A 19,738-nucleotide genomic window follows, 5' to 3' on the forward strand; every position below is an offset into this window, starting at 1 on the left:
GCCAGATGGAGTTCATTAAAATCTAAACATACAGGGATTAAAAATAAATCCTCCAACACATCCAGGAAAAACGTTATTTCAATACTTGGAAAGGTGGAGTTTGAACATACTCATCTGAATTGTTTAAAGTGAATCAACATCTTTCAGATAGTTCAATTAAAACACTGTCAGAAGTGTTTACAATTTTAAGGTGAACAATAACCTACAAACTTTGCCATTTGGAACTTTATTATAAAGGCCTTTTGAACACAAATCAATGAATAACAAGCATCAGTCTAATTAAGTTTCATCTGTCTAATACAATACACTTGTGTTATTTGTTCCACTGTTCGTTTATCTAATCATCATCATCATCATTTTTTCCTCCAGGGTATGTATATCCATTTTATTTAAAATATGATTCCATTTGTAGAATGTTAAAACATACCTTATTATCTAATTTAAACTGTATTATTGGTACAAAATTGAAACAAACCACAGTACATTTATACAATCAAGAGAATTTTCACAGAAATATGAATTTTTGTTTTTGAGTTGTTACAATCCGTGAGTACAGTACAAACAGCACCTGTTTTTAAATTTTGTTCTGAAAACAAAACGATTCTGTAGTACCCAAAAACTTGAGAATAGGGATTAACTGAATACACTGGCATTTTGACAGCAAAGCCAAACAAATTCTGCTAAGGCAAGCACAAATACATCAATTTGCAGCTTTATACTTCTGCCAGGAGAAAAAGAGGTGTGTGTGTGTGTATGTACTTCCAGCCTTAAGTCTCTTTTCATTTCCAAGGTTCTTTCAAGGACACCCACTTTATACTTTGGAAAGAAGTCCTGACTCTGGAGCACTTGCCTTAATGAGGTTCTGTATTTCTTTAAATTTGGGATGATCTTTGTCAGCTATCAGCTGCAACAATATAGCTTCACTAGTAGTAACAATAATCCCGGTGCGAGCAAGACGCTGAAAAAGCAGAAGCAAATACTGAATGAGGACATACCATGTATCTTGTTGATCAGTTTACAACAACAAAAGCACTGCCTTTAATATATATATATATATATATATATATATATATATATATATATGTGTGTGTGTGTGTGTGTGTGTGTGTGTATATATATATATATAGAGAGAGAGAGAGAGAGAGCGCAATAATGTACTATTATTATTTTTAAAAGGTGAAAATGTCCACAGAATTCAAGGAATTCCAGTGAGGCTTGCACAGGTTGTATACTGACACATCTTGCTGCTGTCCTCACACACGTGCCTCTCTTCTCCCCCAACCCTACTCAAGCACAGTACAATTATAGATGCCTGATTTGAAAAAACAATATCTGCTTTCCCAAGGAGTTCAAATAATAGTAGGTGAACTAGATTTTGTTCACTGCATACAAACTTGGATTCAATACCTGGATTAAACAATGGTTTAGACTACTATTTTATGAAGAATAAACACAGTTAATTTCAATATATGTACAAAGAAACATTACTCAGTACAGACAAGTAACTATCCATTATAACAGTTAAATATGTGATTTAAGCCAAAATAAGATAATCACTTCAAGACAGAGAGAGAAAATCTTTTACTGTGTATGAATATAAACATTTTATTTTTCAGCACTACTCAAAAGACTTTATAATACCATGTGTAGCAGTGCAGTATTTCCCCAATACCATAATTATATTCAGACAAATCTCTAGTTCAAAAGGTGAACAAATAAATTGAAATGTTCCAGGAGCTACTTTGAACATCAATCAAAATGTAACATCATTTCAAAATGTAACATTTAAGCATTCTAAATATTTGATTTAAAATATATATTTATAGAGTTTTCTAATTACCAAATTAAAAACCATTATATTTATTATTTTTAAGTGAATAGATGAAAAATGAGGCAAGACTTTAAACAAATATAAGACCTGCAAATCCAAAAATCAAGAACAGACAGCCTAGGCAGCAAATATTTTTTTCTTAAAAACCAAAACCATCCAATTATGATGCTATAAATTTGAGGACACTATCCAGCATTAATGTGATAAACTAAGGGCAGCTTGTTTTATATGAATGGCACAGAAAAAGGAGGTTAATAATTAACGTTTAAAAATTTGTGAAAATACAGCCTCAGAGGTTCATTCTATGTGCTAATGCAAATCACATGTAATAGTATTTGATATAGAGTATCTAGAAGGATGCCTGTGCAAACCAATTCCCTGTAACAAGCTATAAAATTCAAGTCCCCAGTGCAAAGATGATTAATTAAAACAGATGGATTCCAGATAAACATACTGAGTTGATGAAGTTTCTTGAAATAAACTACTGTTGCAATATTATGTACAAAATTATTATGTGCAAATAACCTATGCAATCTCTGGGCTTGTCTTTACATCAGACCCAGGGGTCATTTTGTAGAAAAATAGGTGGCAGAGCTCATTAGCATAACTCATTAGCATATGCTGCCCCCCCACCAGTCAAAAGCAAAACGATGCAGAAAGGAGAGCCATGGATGAGCGAGGCCTGCTTGGGCTGGCTAGAGATCCAGCCAGCCCATGCAGCCCTCGCTCATCTGGGAATCTCCTTGGCTGCACCCCCCCCCCCACCAGTCAAAAGGCCAACAAGCCACCTGCTGCCCAAAATCACCTAAGGAGTGGAGAAAGGGTGGCACAGACTTCTCCGGGGGTTAAGGAGGGCTGCTGGGGGCGTGGCAAAGCTCCTGGTGGCTGACTGGCTGCCCACTCTCCTAATCCAAGGATTGTTATGCAGCTGCACCTACTATGCAATGGATAAGGTAGGTGGGGAGGAAGAGGGGGAACCATCAGAAAGGTTCAGGAGCTGTGCTCCTGTGAGCTCCTGCTGAATCTGAGGCCTGATCAGACCAAATGAGCTATTCCACAATATGAACCTTTACTAGGTATCTCCTAGGACAGTTACCAGGCTTGAGAAAACTTGACCTTTTGAATAGTGTGAACATAAGAAAAGCCATGTTGGATCAGGCCAATGGTCCATCCAGTCCAACACTCTGTGTCACACAGCGGCCAAAAAAACCAACCCAAGTGCCATCAGGAAGTTGACAAGTGGGGCTAGAAGCCCCTCCATTTTGCCCCCCCCCCAAGCACCAAGAATACAGAGCATCACTGCCCCAGACAGTTCCAACAATACGCTGTGGCTAATAGCCACTGATGGATCTCTGCTCCATATTTTTATCCAATCCCCTCTTGAAGCTGTCTATGCTTGTAGCTGTCACCACCTCCTGTGGCAGTAAATTCCACATGTTAATCACCCTTTGGTTCTGTTCTAAACCTATTACTCAGCAATTTTATTGAATGCCCACGAGTTCCTGTATTGTGAGAAAAGGAGAAAAGTACTTATTTCTCTACTTTCTCCATCCCATGTATAATCAGTCCAGTCCAACACTGTGTCACACGGTGGCCAAAACCCAGGTACCATTAAGAGGTCCACCAACAGGGACAGAACTCCTGAAGCCCTCCCACTGTTGCCCCCTAAGCACCAAGAAAACAGAGCCTCACTGCCCCAGACAGAGTGTTCCATCTATACCTTGTGGCTAATAGCCACTGATGGACCTCTGCTCCACATATTTATCCAATTCCCTCTTGAAGAAGTCTATGCTTATAGCCACCACCACTTCTTGTGGCAGTGAATTCTATTATCAAACTTTGGTCTTTCTGTCTGCTTACCCTGGATTCAATGTAGCTTGCAATACATAAGAAAACCATCCAACATCAACAAAAGCCTTAAACACTGGAAGACAGACTTGCACAGTGCTTAGCATGTCACAGTATGCTCCAGAATAGCAGAGTTCAATTCACCACTTATCCTAATGGCATTGAGCAAAAGTCCCTGCCACTTTCCACCACCAAGGTATCATAGGATTACTACTCACTAAGTAGACTTGCAGTCCAGCAGGTAGAGTTGATGATGCAATTACACTGACCTACCCAGGGCTTTTTTTGCAGCAGGAACTCCCCCGCATACCAGACCACCCCCCCCCCCCCCCATGCAGCCAATCCTCCTGGAGCTTACAGGGCTCTTAGTCCAGGGCCTACTGTAAGCTCCAGGAGGACCGGCCACATCAGGGGTGTGCGGCTCAACATGCAAAGGAGCTCCTGCAACAAAGTGAGCCCTGGGCCTACCTTACAGGGCTGATGTACTATATTAAAGTGTCTGAAGTGCTTTGAGCACTAAACGACTTCAAAAGTCTGCTGTGCTGTTGGTCAAGTCTCATTTTGCCAAGTCTTACTTTCTAGTAAGTGCTTTTAGGATTGTACTGTAAAATGTTACAAAATGATTCTACCCTGAAAAGCCCGCAAGATCCTTTTGATGTTGCCATAAAAAAGAACTGGTCTGTAAAGGGGGGGGGGGGGGAGAAAAGAAATGTGATGTGCTCTGATATCTAAGAGGTGGTATCACGGCAAATGGAGTTGCTTTTTGTATTCACAACAGTGGTACTTTCATCATGTTCTCTAGCAGCTGGGAAGGTGAGACCTCCATGTGTCGGAAGAAAAACCAGACAAATCTACGGGGCAAAATTCAGTAATTAACCGAAGTAATGAGCCAAAAGGTTCCATTCACAGAGCCAGCCTCAAGCTGACTCAAACAGAACAGAAACAAACAAAGACCATTCCCTGCCTACCCCCCAAAAAGAAAAAGCGGAACAAAGAGGTCCCTGCAGGATCTGTGCTTTCCCCAAGTTTGAAAATGGATTCTACTCCTCAAACTGAGATCGGAGGAGTGCACTGAAAAACCTTTGGGGTTGAAAGTTTAAAAAGTCAAGGGGTGCTGAACACGAGCCTCGTCTCTTGTAGAGAAGGGCTGTGGCTCAGTGGCACAGCATCTGCTTGCTGAGAGCCAGTCTGGCGCAGTGGTTAAGCGAACAGAGTCTTATCTGGGAGAACCGGGTTTGATTTCCCCACTCCTCCACTTGCAGCTGCTGGAATGGCCTTGGGTCAGTCATAGCTCTCGCCCAGAGTTGTCCTTGAAAGGGCAGCTGCTGTGAGAGTCCTCTCGGCCCCACCTACCTCACAGGGTGTCTGTTGTGGGGGGGGGGGAGGTAAAAGAGATTGAGAGCCACTCTGAGATTCACAGTATAGAGCTGTTGGAGCAAGAATCTACATAAACCCAGTCTGACAGCCACGGTATGACAGCTGGTGATCTAGCTGCCAGGCTAGGTCACAGTGACCTGATCAGCAGACCGGCTTGAGCCGGCAGAAGCCAAGTGATGCAATCTGCTGAGTCAGCATGGCCAGGATTGGCTGCTTGGACTATATATGATCTGTGTGTGCATCACACAGGTCTCTCCCTGTGAGATGGTGGTTAGGCGAAGCACTTTGTCCGTGGAGGTGATATTGTATAGACTGCACAAGAGAGCACTTGTCGTGTATATATGTTAATACACCTTTTGGCACTAGTTGCACGTGTCGGCCTGATTTTCTTTCCTGAAGCCCTGTGTCGGGCAAGTCATCTCCCTCACTCTGCTACTCCCGCTCCGACAGGGTTATGGGCCCAGGGCGGTTCCGCTGCGCGGAGGAGAGAGTTGCGAGTTGAGCTGACTGTGAGTTTGGAAAGAGCCGGAGGCGAGGAACGCCGGTGAAGGACACAGAAGCACCACCGTTCTCTGTTTGAGAGCCAGAGGGACGTCGGCAGCCAGCTGTGAGGAGGAGTCGGCACGATGGCTCAGCAACAGCTTGGAGTAGCCGTTGAGAAGCTCACCTCAGCCAACTACGCGGTGTGGAGCCTGAGAATGCAACACTACCTCAAGCGTGAAGGGCAATGGCTGTTCGTGAGTAACCCCCCTGCTGACTTATCTCCTGCCGAGACTGTGTTATCGGATAAGGCACTGGCCAACATAGTGCTATCTATAGGAGATGACCAGCTGGTTTATGTGCGAGGGAAGGACACTCCCAAGGCTGCCTGGGACGCGTTGAGTGCGGTGCATGTTAGCACCACTGCTGGTTCCCTCATGGCCTTGACAAGGAGGATGTTCCGCACCGTTATGCCGGCTGGAGGGTGTGTGAAAGATCACATCAAACGGCTAACGGACTGTTTCGTTGAGCTGGAGGGAAGAGGCAAGACTGTAGCTCCAGACGACAGAGTGTACGTTTTGCTGTCGTCGTTGCCACCTGAGTACACTCCCCTGATAACTTCTCTGGAGACGGTGGACGTAGCGACCCTGACCATGGATTACGTCTGTGCCCACCTGCTTGACTTCCAAGAGAGAATTGCGGCCGTGAGCTGTCCGGGGGTGTCGGCCGGGCAGCGTGCTGTTATCGGTGTGTCCGGGAAGACAGCCAAGAATGAGCCAGCTTCTGCTGCTGGCAGGCGTCCGAAGGTGGAGGAAGTGGAGCCGACTGCGTTTGCAGTCCGTCGCTGCTATGGATGCGGGTCGTCGCAGCACCTGCTCCGAGCTTGCCCTGAGAGGGAGAAGAGGCGGGGGCGTGTGCGGCGAGAGCGGAGGACCGCCAGCCCGTGTGAGGAAGCAACCCGGCTGGTCACGTCTGCAGTAGAGAGCACAGGGTCTGCTTGGATTTTAGACTCCGGGGCAACGAGCCATCTCTGCTGCGAGAAGGAGTTGTTGAAAAACATTGACAGTCCTGAGCATAAGTATGTGAGATTGGCTGATGGGACCACTGCCAATTCTGTTTGCTCAGGCAATGTGGAATTTCCTGCACTGAAATGTATGTTGCAAAATGTGTTGTATGTACCCTCACTGCAGTCTAACCTGTTGAGTGTTAGCACACTGTTTGACCAGGGATACCAGGTGAGATTTGAGAAAACCTGCTGCAAAATCCTGGGAGGTGGGGGAAAGTTGCTTGTGACAGGAAAGAGGGAAGGTAAACTGTATGTGGTCCAGAGTGATTGTGCCCAGGTGGCTCAGGTGTCGAATGAGCCTGTGCACAATAATTGTATACATTTGCTCCATAGGAGACTTGGGCACTGCGGATTTAGGGCGTTAAAGAAAACCCTGGAGCTTGTGCCTAGTTTGAAAGTAAATCCTTGCAAATGTTACTTGGATTGCCAGGTCTGCAAGAAGACCAAAAGCAAGGCGTGTGCTGTTGCTAAAGAAAGCTCAAGGGAAAGCACACGAGCCCTGGAACTAGTCCATTTAGACGTTATTGGCCCATTGCCAAAGAGTCTGTCGGGGAGGAGATACTGCTTGGTGGCCACCGACGACCACACGAGGTACGCGTGGGTTTTCACCATGGTGCATAAGTCTGAGGTGTATAAGACATTCACCAAGTGGGTCAAAACAGTGGAGAGACAATTAGGGGTTAATCTCCTAGCTGTACAAACCGACAGAGGGGGGGAATTCTTATCTAACCAGATGAAACGTTGGCTGGAAAACAAGGGCATTGCCCACCGTCTGACGAACCCAGCAACGCCCCAAGAACATGGGCTATCCGAGCGAACAGGCGCCGTGTTACAAACACTAATGCACAGCATGCTCGAGGATGCAAAGCTGCCAATTCGTTATTGGGCGGAAGCGATGCATTGCTCGGCATACGTACATAATAGGGTTTGGTGTAAGCCTGTAAATGATTTGCCTTATAAGCGGCTATATAACCACTGCCCAGATTTGAGCTTTCTGAGGGTATTTGGAACCCAAGCCTGGGTGAATATTCCTCTGAAACATAGAAGGAAAGGAGGTGACCGGGCAGTGAGCCTAACCTTTCTGGGCTACCAGCCAGAAACCAAATCATATCGCTTTTGTGATAAGCGGGCGAAGCTAACCTTTAGTAGGTCCGCTGGATTTAGTGAGTCCAGCTGGGCAAGATTGCACTCTACGGAAAGAGACCTGGGAATGCTGCCAAGTACTGATAAGAATGTTGGAGCGCAGCCCAGAAGCCCAGCCCAGGAGGTGGCACCCAGTGGGGCTGGAGAAGGTGAGCCGAATCCTGGCACAGGGCCACGGGTGTCGGCCAGAGCCACAAAAGGCATCCCTCCTGCTAGATACGGGTTCCCAAGTGCAAACCAAGTCAGCACCCCTGAACCTGAAACATACGAGGAGGTGCTGAAGCTAGATAGTAAAGAAAGGCTAGCATGGTTTGCCGCAATGCAGAAGGAATATGATTCCTTGCTGAAAAACAGAGTGTTTACTGAGGTGCTAAGGCCGGGCAACCGGAACATTATCTCCTGTAGGTGGACCTACCGGTTAAAGAAAGACGCAAATGGAGCCGTGCAACGAAAGGCCAGGTTAGTGGCCAGAGGGTTCAGCCAAAGGAAGGGATTGGATTATCAGCAAGTGTTTGCCCCCACTTTAAAAGCTGAAACCCTCAGGGCAGCATTGTGTAAGGCTGGAAGTACGGGGCAACAAGCCCATCACTTTGACTTCGAGACAGCCTATTTGAACTCCCCCTTAGACCAGGAGCTGTTTATGGAACAAATCCCCGGTTTTGATGGTGGGAGTGGTGTGTTAAAACTGAACAAAGCCTTGTATGGTTTGAAACAAGCCGGACACGCATGGTACAAGTGTTTGAAGTCAGCATTAATGAAAGTAGGATTCAACCAGCATCTGGCAGACCCTTGCATGTTTAGCAGGGTGGTGGGAGAGTCCAGAATGATAGTCCTCATCTTTGTGGACGATCTGATTGTCTTAGTGGACTCCAACCAACAATTAGCATGGTTTCAAGAAACAGCCAGTAAGCTGTTCACTATCAAGCACCTGGGGCCAGTGAGCTACTACCTAGGGGTGGAAATAGCGAGGAGGGCCGATGGTTGTTTTGAACTGTCCCAGAGCAACAAAGTGAGAGCGCTGCTAGCTCAGTATGGTATGAACGAAGCTAGCAGTGTGCAAACACCCATGACCACAGGTTATAGCAAGGAACCTGAAGGTGAGATATTCAAGAATGTACCATTATACCAGTCCCTGATCGGGTCCTTATTGCACCTAGCGTGCTGGACCAGGCCAGATATCAGCTATGCGGTACATATATTGTGCCAGAAAAATGCTGAACCCCACCACAAAGATTGGGTGGCGGCTAAAAGAGTACTCCGTTACCTCAGCGGCACAATAGAACGTAAGCTATCCCTCAGAGTAGGAGAAAAACCTGAACTACGCGCCTATGCTGACGCAAGCTGGGGGGACCGGCCCAAGGCAAAATCAACCACAGGAATTGGAATATTTCTGGGAGATGCCCTAGTAGTATGGAAAGCCACCAAGCAGACCCTGGTGGCATGTAGCACGTGTGAGGCAGAGTACGGTGCCATAAACGAATGTGTACTTAACCTAGAGTGGGCAGTACAACTGATGAGGGACTTTAGCATACCTGTAAATTTGCCAGTTTCAGTATATACTGACAACTCAGCAGCCAAAGAACTGACGGAGAACCAAGCTGCTCGAGGGAAAAGCAAGCATATACTTATCAGGTACCAAAATGTGAAGGAAGCAGCGGCTAAAAACCTCATAAAAATAATAAAGTGTACATCGGATGAGAATGCCGCTGATATATTCACGAAATGTTTAACTGCAAGTGAACATGAAAACTGTGTAAAGTGTTTGGGTATACTGGGTTTAAATAGATTAGGAGGTGTGTTGGAGCAAGAATCTACATAAACCCAGTCTGACAGCCACGGTATGACAGCTGGTGATCTAGCTGCCAGGCTAGGTCACAGTGACCTGATCAGCAGACCGGCTTGAGCCGGCAGAAGCCAAGTGATGCAATCTGCTGAGTCAGCATGGCCAGGATTGGCTGCTTGGACTATATATGATCTGTGTGTGCATCACACAGGTCTCTCCCTGTGAGATGGTGGTTAGGCGAAGCACTTTGTCCGTGGAGGTGATATTGTATAGACTGCACAAGAGAGCACTTGTCGTGTATATATGTTAATACACCTTTTGGCACTAGTTGCACGTGTCGGCCTGATTTTCTTTCCTGAAGCCCTGTGTCGGGCAAGTCATCTCCCTCACTCTGCTACTCCCGCTCCGACAAGAGCATGATACAAATAAATGTCTTCTTCATCTTCGAAGGTCCCAGGTTCAATCCCTGGAATCCTCAGCTAAAAGGATCACATGGCAGTCAATGAACATATGAAGCTGCCTTATACTGAATCAGACCTTCTGTCCATCAAAGTCAGTATTGCCCACTCAGACTGGCAGCGGCTCTCCAGGTTCTCAATCTGAGGTCCTTCACGCCTACTTGCCTGGACCCTTTTTAGTTGGAGATGCCAGGGATTGAACCTGGGATCTTCTGCTTACCAAGCAGATGCTCTACCACTGAGCCATCGTCCCTCCCCTAATGTGAAATGTGAAAGACCTCACCCAGGAGAGCTGCTACCAGTCAAGACAATAACTGACAGATGAAGGAAGCAATCCTAAACAGATCTACACAAAATCCCACTCAAGTCTAGTCGATGGGGCTTACTTCGGAGAAAGTGTTCTTAGGATAGCTCCATAAGGATCTGATGCAGTATAAAACAACTTTGGTTAGAGAGGGGGGCGTGACTCAGTAGGAGAGCACCCGAAAAGAGTAAGAGTCCAGTAGCATCTTAAAGACCAACAAAATTAGTGGCAGGGTAGGTTTCATGAGCCACTGCTCACTTCTTCAGAACACCTGGCTTGCATGCCAAACACCTGTGTGCATCTGAACACAGATTCTTGAGGCATTTCTGGTTCAAAACAGCATTCAAATAGTAGACAGCTGACTCGACTGGAGAACAATATAATCCTGCAACTTTGTTTGAGAAAGGCAGACTCTAGTATGGAATAGGCTTTGCATGCAACTTTGTTTGAGAAAGGCAGACTGTAGTATGGAATAGGCTTTGCATGTATTTCCTATTCCAGCAAACAGTTACATATTATTTCTGCTTATTAAATACCTTCTAAGGACCCTGGAATTAGGTTTGTGAGGGTGCAGAATTCATTTGATTTGGCTACCTCAAAACTCTGCTAACATTATTTCCTCATATTTGGTAAGAGGGAAGAAGCTTAATAAAGAAGCTAGTTGTAACTGTCCCAAGTTTCCAGGTATGCCCAATTGTGGCACTTCTGCAATGAACACCTATATGAATCTGAAGCAGAGACTGATAGTGACAGATATACTTGGCTTGACCTCATTCTTTAGACAAATCCTACTTTGCTCTCTGCTCTGAAGTGGGTCAGTGGTGGAGACAAAAGCCTGGATTGCAGTGTTTAAATTCTGGCTCAAAATTCATTTTAGAACAGATCCCAACAGCCTTCTTGATTGTATGAAAAGAGACCCATATATTTCATCCTGGACAGCAGTGCTTCTGTCTAAACTCAATCAATTGGGGTTAGAGGTAGATGATTTTTCTACCGCTGATGAGTCATATATCTTCAGATGTATTAAACTGAGACTATGGGAATCGGAGGAAACGAAATTACGGCCAACTGACCCTTATATTTGCTCTCCAGCTTCTTTAGGTCTTTATGCTTTTTGTGGCAAAATGCCCAATTATCTATCAGACCTAACCACTCCAAGTCATCGCAGGGCATTTATGTTGGCTAGACTAAACGCGTTTCCCTCCAAAGTTTTACAAGGGAGATATCAGCGAGTCCCTTTAGCCAACAGACTTTGCTCCTGCGGAGCAAATACCCCTGACTCAATCCAGCATATATTGCTTGATTGTTCTTTATACCATAACCTCCGTAAAGATTTATTTGGCAAGCTTTCTTTTTCTCCAGATTTGTCTATTATGCCACCCTGTTATTATTTATTGAGTGATACTGAGGGGGTGGTTAGTGAGGCTGTGGCAAACTTTCTGGCTGACATCCTTAAATTTAATCCTGACCATGTTTGAATGCATCTGTAAGCTCGGTTTTATTTTGATTTTATCTCCAATGTTTAAATTTTTATATTCTGTGTATTTTTATCTGAATCTATTATGCCAAAGGTTTGGTATGGTGTGGTATGGTACTTGGCTTGAGCTGCTTTTTAGCTGTAATCTAACTTTGGCAGTATATTTGCTGCTCTTCTCAGACAGAGCAACTTTAGAAACACTAAGAGACAAGAACAAAAGCTTAATATATTTTGCCCTAGACTTTTAAAAATTTGTGACATTAAACTTTGGCACAACAACAAACATGACTTTTATCATTACTCCACTTTGCAGCTGAGCCTGTGGCTATTATCATTCTTATATCTCCTTGCAAGTCATTAGCGTTACACAATGGATTACATTAAGCTTTTATTTAATCAATGTTACTGTTTCTACCAAACACTCATGTTATTAGCTGTAAGGATTTTTACAGCTAATGGAAAAGCTTGCCTTTTATTTTTTATCCCATACAACAAGCACAGCAGATATGACGTTATTAGTCACTAAAATTTTATATCTGAAATGTTCTACACAAGTTTAGAATAAAAGTTGCAATATAAGACCTCTCTCATCTATCTAGTGAGGTCAATTTTCTCAACAATGAAGTGAGCATTTAATATTTCATTAAACATGCTCCCCGCTCCCACTACCACCACCACTGACCTGGATAGCCTTGGCAAGCCCAATTTTGTCAGATCTTGGAAGCTAAGCAGGGTTGACTGGCAAGTACTTGAATGGGAGTCCTCCTTGAAATACCAGATACAGGAGGCAGGGGCAGGCTTTATTCAGCCACCAGAAGTTGCCTGACTTCCAGATGAGCACACACACACACCAAACACGCATATAAAAATACAAGAAAGTCCAAAACAAAACATGCTCTCTTTTTTTGTCCTGCTGTTTCCAGCTTTTTAAGTGCAGGCCACCAAAGTATGAACCAATAAAAATCATTAAGTTATTCTGCAGAAAAATATTGTAACTACTTCTGTACTTTCCCTCCTTATCATCTAATCAAATCATCACTCAATCATGGAAACTTGCTGGGTTATCTTGGGCCAGTCACGCACAATCAACCTAAAGTATTTCAGAATTGTTTCTTTTCTGATAAAATTAAGAAAAGGAGAATTATGTGAGCTGCTTTGGGTCCCCCACTGTGGAAAAAGAAAGACTGTAAATGAAGTAAATAAATAATATAGTTGAAGACGAGGGCAGATAAAAGGAAGGTTGGCTGGTAAGTAGGAAAAAGAGAACAAAGCAGGTAAAGGTAAGAATATGAGGGTTATCAAGAGAGAAAGAGAGAATTCTGTTGGATACAGGGTAACATGAAGTACCCCCAGCAAGTTGCCCCACTGCACAATTGTGTCTGGCACAGCCGCTAGCACTGCACACAACTCATCCATAGTTTTCTTGGTAAAGGCTGCCTGGGGGAGGGAAGGTGGAAAAGCTGAAGATACAGACAAAGAAAGGCTGGGAAAGAGGAAATAGTAGGGGAGGAGAAAATGAGATACTCCTGCAAGTTCCTGTGGGTCCCTCACTTGTCTTATGTAAACCTTAGACCCTTCTTTTAATCATCACTTTAGTTAGCCTCAATACAAAAACCCATCCAAAAGTAGTTACCTCTAGGGCAAACATTCTATCCATCATACTTCTTGAGGAGGTTGCATCTGCCACAATATGAACTTCCAGACCTCTGCCCACCAATTCCAGTGCTGTCTGTTGGATGCACACATGAGTCTTAAAGAAAAACAAGAACAATAGCTATAACAATAATTACATAAAGAGAAGACATAACAAGAGTGTTTATAGCTTGAATATTTATATTATACACTGTTAGAAACTGAAAAATATCTCTAATGCAGGAGATTACATTTAAAACAAATTTAGAAGTAAACTTTATAAATAAGGTTTATCTAAATACCAGCATTCTACTACAGTAGAAAATACATTACAATGATAAAAGTACCTACTTCTACTCCAAATAAAACAACACTGCGAACTCCAGGAATTTCTGCTAATGCAGTCTCGACTTCAGGCAACACCATAGAAAACTTTGTTTTAGGTAGGACAAGTTTTGCTCCAGTTAAGTCAATTTCTTGCACTGTGCTCCCAAGACCTTTAGGATACTGTTCTGTTACAATAATAGGGATTCCTAAAATTCGTGCACCTTGAAGCTGCAAAAGAAAAGATCCCAGATGAGAATGAAACTACCATTTAAGTGATAAAAAGGTTAGCAATGGTAAGAACTAGGTAGCAGTAGATGCTATACTGAGAAACCAGGTAAGCTTACCAATCGTTGGCCTACACTGATAATATCTCCAAAATACTTGATAGCAGGTCTGAATCTCTCTTGCATATCACAACAGAAAAACACAGTGCTTGAAGGTGTTAGGTTTCCCAGGGTAGTTAGCTGAGGAAATGAAGAACATTAGCGATTTAATATTGCACAGAATTTATTTAAAACTTGTTTTGATCTAAATAATTATTTTAGAAGATCCCAAGGCACAATTTCCATCTAATATAGTTTTTTACACAACAATCGTCATTTTATTGTTAGCAGACTCAAGCAGGTCTATAGAAGAACTATAGTTATGTTCTAAATAAATCCTGAACTCTCAGGTATACCTTCATGTACCATGGGGAACTGCAGTTTGCAATAGAGATGTCCTGCCACAACACTTTATTGTGCAGTTCTTTAGGTTCTAACCATTATCTTTAAGATTTGCTCCATATGGCTTATCTGTGTTTGAACCCAGTATCAAATGCATATTCTAAACTAACTTTAGGGTCATTACCTTTTTAGATGTCTTTTAAAATTATTTTTAATTAGAATAAGGCCTGCTGTGCATAAAAATACAACAGGCTCTAGAAAGAGGCTCTGTGTGAGTGCCACCCCATGCTATCTTCCCACCCATCCAAGGCAGCCATTTCCTGTAGGGGAAATTATCTGACTTCAGCTTTCCATCTCTACCCCCCTCCCTGAAGCCTCTACCTAGGAAAAGTACAGTCTTTCTCCACAGTGTGGACCAAAGCAGCTTACATCGTTCCCCTCTCTCCCTTTTGATCTGCACAACAATCATGTGAGGTAGATTAGGCTGAAAGTTTGTGACTGGTCCAAAATTACAGTGTGGACCAAAGCAGGAGGGAGTTACCTCAATGGGAAAGAATGACAGAGTCGCCCTGCAAAACTGCCAGTTTCTCCAAGGGAAGTGATCGCAGCCATCTGGAGGGAAGCTGTAATCCTGAGTGATCTCCAGTCCTCACCTGAAGACTGGCAGCCATGCTTCCCCAGGAAGAAATGGCTGGTTTGGAGGGTGGAGTGTATGGTACTGTATCTGTCTGAGGTCTCACCCCTCCTCAAACCCCATCCTCTCCAGGCTCCACCCCTCAAATCTCCAGAAATTTCTCAACCTGGAGTTGGCAACCCTATCTCCTTCCCTTTATCTGCCCCCTGACTTCAGCTTTCCATCTCCTCTCCCCTACAGCCTCTACCTAGGAAAAGGACAGTCTTTCTCCACAGAGGGGGGGGACCAAAGCAGCTTACAAAGCTCCTCTCCCCCCTCTGATCTGCGCAACAACCCTGTCAGGTAGGTTAGGCTGAAAGTTGAGAATGGTTCGAAATCACCCGGTCAGCTTCCACAGCAAGAAATTGGGTCTGGCAGACCTGCTATGAAACCCTAACTCATATGCCACACTGGCTGTCATAGGAGTTTTTCTGCTGAACAGCAGCAAGCAACCAGGCCTAGTTAAGTCATGCCACTTAGCTGGCATAGTTACCCAGAGAATGCTGCTAGGCTTAGAGTAGCCAGCCTCCAGGTATGGTTTCACAACTGAACTCCAGACAACAGATCTGTCTCCCTCTAGAGAAAATAACTGCTTTGGAGGATGGACTCTATGGCATTATATTCAGCTGAGGGCTCTCCCCTTCCCAAACCCTGCCCTCCTCAAACTTCACCATGAAATCTCCAGGAATTTCCTACCAACCTGGAATTGGCATCCCTAATCAGGACTGGCCCCAATGACTCCTCCCTCAAAGGCATTTAGTGATACCTTTCAGACCAACACAGGACTTCATCCTCTCTTTCTTGCTTTACCTCCCTCCCTCTCTATATATCTAGTCTGCTGCCACGGGATACCATTTCCCCTCCTGTCCCTGGCTATTTCCCCTCCAGAGGAGGAGAGGGAGGAGCCCTCAGCCAACTGAGGGGAGGTTTTCTCTGGGTCTTTTCCTCAGGGAAGGCTTTCTTTCTCTCCTCTGCAAAACAGTGGCTCAATCCTTGTCTGTCCTGGGGCTAGAGAATTGGGGTTGCTCTCCATTGCGATTGAGTGACAGGCAGTACAGTCAGTGGCTGGAGGATGGGGGTTGCTCTCCATTGAGACTGTGCAACAGGCAGCTCAGCCAATGGGAGAACAAGTGAACTGTGATCAGTCTGTCTGGAGAATTATATTATAGGGGAGATAATAACCACATGTGGGAAAATGTTGCATTGTCTTCAAGGCATTACCATATTTCTCATCGAACTTTCCATATATTTTTGCTAAGCTACTAGGGATAGATGCCATTGGTTATCCATTTACATAATGTCTTATCAGCTTCTAAAGGTAACAGCCATTAACACATATTTACATAGAAAAATAAAAACCAGAAACATAAATATAAATATAGTAACACCAAAAATGCATTTTTAAAATAACAAACCTCTGGCAAATTAAAAGCAAACTAAAAAATACTATGATATGGAAATTGCAATTTAAAAGCATAATCTTTTTTTTTTAATGGAAAACCTTGAATTTGTGTTAAAAACATATAGATTTTTCCCCACTCCCCCAAAAATCTGCCCAGCCAGAGAAATTTAGACCTGTTTGGAGGACAGCAAGAGTGATATCATATCCTTCATTCTTAAAAAAATGTTATTTCTGAATTATTTCACTATTTCTTTTTTTAAAATAATGTAATAATGTTACTTTCCTTGGTTCCTGTTGGTACAAATATAAACAAAATATTTATGACAACTAATCTTTACAACAACTAATAATAATCTTAGCCATGTTGATGAGAAAATCCTATTAATTTCAGTTTGCTCCACTTGCCAGTAAATGGGCTTTGGACTGAAGCCTGGAACACACACAGCACAAAACTAAGCATACTTCTAAATAGCCAAGTCCCACTGTATCAGTAGATTTATCCCCAGAAAAGTGTGCATAAAACTGCAGCCTCACAGTTACATACCCTTCTAAGCCCACTGACTTCAGTGGAACTAAAACAGTGCAACCTCTTCTAAGGATAGCACTGTAAGTGGGACTTACTTTGTAGAGTGAAAAGATTTCACAGGGTTGATTTGCTAATATTTCATACTATACAAAAGAAAAAAAGTGAAGATAGGGTTCCCCCCTTTTCTGAAACAATGGTAACTTTTGCACATTAACATGCAAATTTATCTTATGCTTCATTCAGTATGTTCAAAGTAGCACCCATATTAAAATTTCATAATATAGAAACTTATTTAAACAAACAAATAATTGTCCATTTATAGCTTGAAAGACAGATAATAAACATCTTTACTTAATTAATATACAAATTATCAGATGGCAGTAGCACTAACTTACATACGGTGTTCACTCCAGGGATATTCATTCATTCATGGAACATAACACACAAATCCAATAGCTTCTGTACTTTTCAGTTCTTCTATGCATAGCACTAGAATAAGCCCCACCAAATTAAAGTCAGCCTATCCAGATTCCTTGCATCTACAATAACAGAACATAGCTATACCAAACATCAAGTTATTTAGAATCCTATCCTTAAACAGCTTAGCTCTAGGTGTGCAAATAGTGCAACCCACTTAACTATCTTTAAAGTAAATGTTATTTATGGTGGAGATAATAAGCATAGTGTATTACTATAAATTATGTGCAGTTTTGGTATTTTATCTGCTCTATGAAAAGGGAAATATTACTTAAAACTATTGTGCCAAATATTCATGGAACTACTAGTAATAAAAATTACTGATACTATCACATTTTTCCAGACATCACTTATACTTCTGCAACTCCATTATATGTATGCCCAAGGATCATTTTGTAGAAAAATAGGAGGTGGAGCTCATTAGCATAACTGATTAACATATGCCACCCCCCCCAGCCAAAAGCAACCTGACACAAGAAAGGAGAGCCCCAGGTGCTACCCGCCGCCCAAAATCTAAAAGTACAAAAAGTACAATCCAGAAAACCCTGGATTCAAACCTGACCTGTTAAAAATTCCTCGCCACATATACATAATTAACCTCCCTCTGTTCTACATTTACAATCCTGGAACTGGCCTAGTTTGGAGGTGTGTTACAAGGAATGGGGGGGATAACATTCGTAGAATTCTGAAGCACTCTAAAGACACCACCTAAATGGTTATTATTTCGATTTGTGTGAATTAAGCTATTGTCCTTCCCACTTCTGCAGGAGGAAGAAAGGTAAGTACGGTAATGATCTCCCTTGGTAGTAGCTGGCTGACAGAAAAGTCGCCACTCTTAACTAACAGGAGGTGGAGGAACACCACTTCGTTAGTCTGTAGAGCGAACCTGGAGGTTTCACCTTTCTCCTCCTTCCCCTTTTTCCTGACTGGAGGTTGGTGTGAGAGGAAAGCCGAGGAAGGAGGAGGGGCCAAGGACTGACTAAGGCGGCTTTTCGTCACTCACCTGTATCTGCAACGGCACGAGCCGGACTTTGCAGCGCTCGTTCACCATGAAACCCTTGGGCAGGTCTATGTACTGACTCCATTCCTCAGAGAACAGCTGCACAACGAACTTGCGGTGCATATCGAGCTGGTCGCCGTAGAGGCTCAGGAACTTCTGGATCAGCACCTCATAGCCAGAGCTGTGTGGCACCGGCGAAGGCCTGGCGAACACAGAGAAGCAGAAGAGAACCGGCACCGACCCAGACGACGGGAGGGGGGCGGCAGCCTCCGGGAAGTGCTGCTCCGCTGCCGCCATCTTCAGGGGCAGCTGCTCCAGCTCCGCGCCGCCGCTGTTGCTGCCGCAGCTCCTCCTCCTCGTGCTGCTGCTACCGTCTCCTCCAGGCCAGACTGGAGGCGCCGTTGGATCCCAGTCCCGGCTTCTGCTCCTCCTCCTCACCATGGGCCCGGCCCTCCCCTCCCCCGCTCTGCTCGGATAAGACACAGCCTTGTGGGGATCGGCCGTTACCTTCCGCCTCGTCCTTCGCAGCCCGCAGCGTTTAGAGAAGGAGTCCTCTCGTCACGACCGGGTTCCGTCTCTCCGGAGGGGGAGTCGCCAGACAGTCACATACGCGTGGTAGTGACGGGAGCAGGAAGCTGAGCGTCTGGTACAGGCAGGTAGACTGTGACGACGGCGACGGCTGTAGGAACTGTGTCCGCTGTATTCCTCCAAATGTGAAACCATTAAAGGGGGGTCTGGGTAAAAGTCGGATCTAAACGGATCCTCATGAATTCATATGATTTTTACATTGAAACAAAATCAAATCACCATCATATAGTAGAACACGTCTTAGACTATAGGTAGCAGCATCACAGAAATCACCACGGATTTGTGGCGACACACCAGCACAAAAATATGGTTCCAAACCACAGATCCTCATGAATTCATATGATTTTTTAGGCTGAAATGATATAAAACCATCATCATGCTGTGTCTTGGACTATAAGCAGCAACACAGAAATCATGCCTCCATGAATTCGTGGCACCATAGTAGTGGAAAAACATGTTTCAAAGCATGAATCCTCATGGATCCTTATATTTTTTGCTTTGGATGCCCCCAAGCCTAACATCAAATCATATATCATGTCCATGGGCAAAGTTTGCACCTAGAAATTGTGGTTCCATAGCTCGCTTTGTGGCGACACCATGGAGGAAAAACATGGTTTTGAAGCATGGCTCCCCATGATTTCTGCATTGGGTCACACCAACAGAAGCATCAAATCACATATC

The 19,738-nt window shown here is 43.9% G+C and overlaps 1 protein-coding gene across 1 annotated transcript; it reads right to left on the reverse strand.

Annotated features, from left to right (window-relative positions):
- Nucleotides 1-210: 210 nt before the first annotated feature.
- On the reverse strand, nucleotides 211-18,934 carry ISOC1 (isochorismatase domain containing 1). The gene is made up of 5 exons (XM_060235512.1): nucleotides 18,473-18,934; nucleotides 14,071-14,190; nucleotides 13,751-13,954; nucleotides 13,401-13,517; nucleotides 211-958 (listed from the first exon to the last, which is right to left on the reverse strand). Exons 1-5 carry the CDS (start codon nucleotides 18,908-18,910, stop codon nucleotides 812-814), a joined length of 1,026 nt encoding a protein of 341 aa, XP_060091495.1. The 5' UTR covers nucleotides 18,911-18,934; the 3' UTR covers nucleotides 211-811.
- Nucleotides 18,935-19,738: the final 804 nt, after the last annotated feature.

This window comes from Heteronotia binoei, chromosome 4, assembly GCF_032191835.1.
Source record: "Heteronotia binoei isolate CCM8104 ecotype False Entrance Well chromosome 4, APGP_CSIRO_Hbin_v1, whole genome shotgun sequence".
Lineage (NCBI taxonomy): Eukaryota > Metazoa > Chordata > Lepidosauria > Squamata > Gekkonidae > Heteronotia > Heteronotia binoei.

Coding starts and splice junctions, on each gene's coding strand:
- ISOC1 (XM_060235512.1), bottom strand. CDS start 18,910: ATGGTGAGGAGGAGGAGCAGAAGCCGGGACTGGGATCCAACGGCGCCT. Junction 13,955..14,070: donor TCAGTGTAGGCCAACGATTG/GTAAGCTTACCT, acceptor TTTCTTTTGCAG/CTTCAAGGTGCACGAATTTT. Junction 13,518..13,750: donor TTGTTTTATTTGGAGTAGAA/GTAGGTACTTTT, acceptor TTTTTCTTTAAG/ACTCATGTGTGCATCCAACA.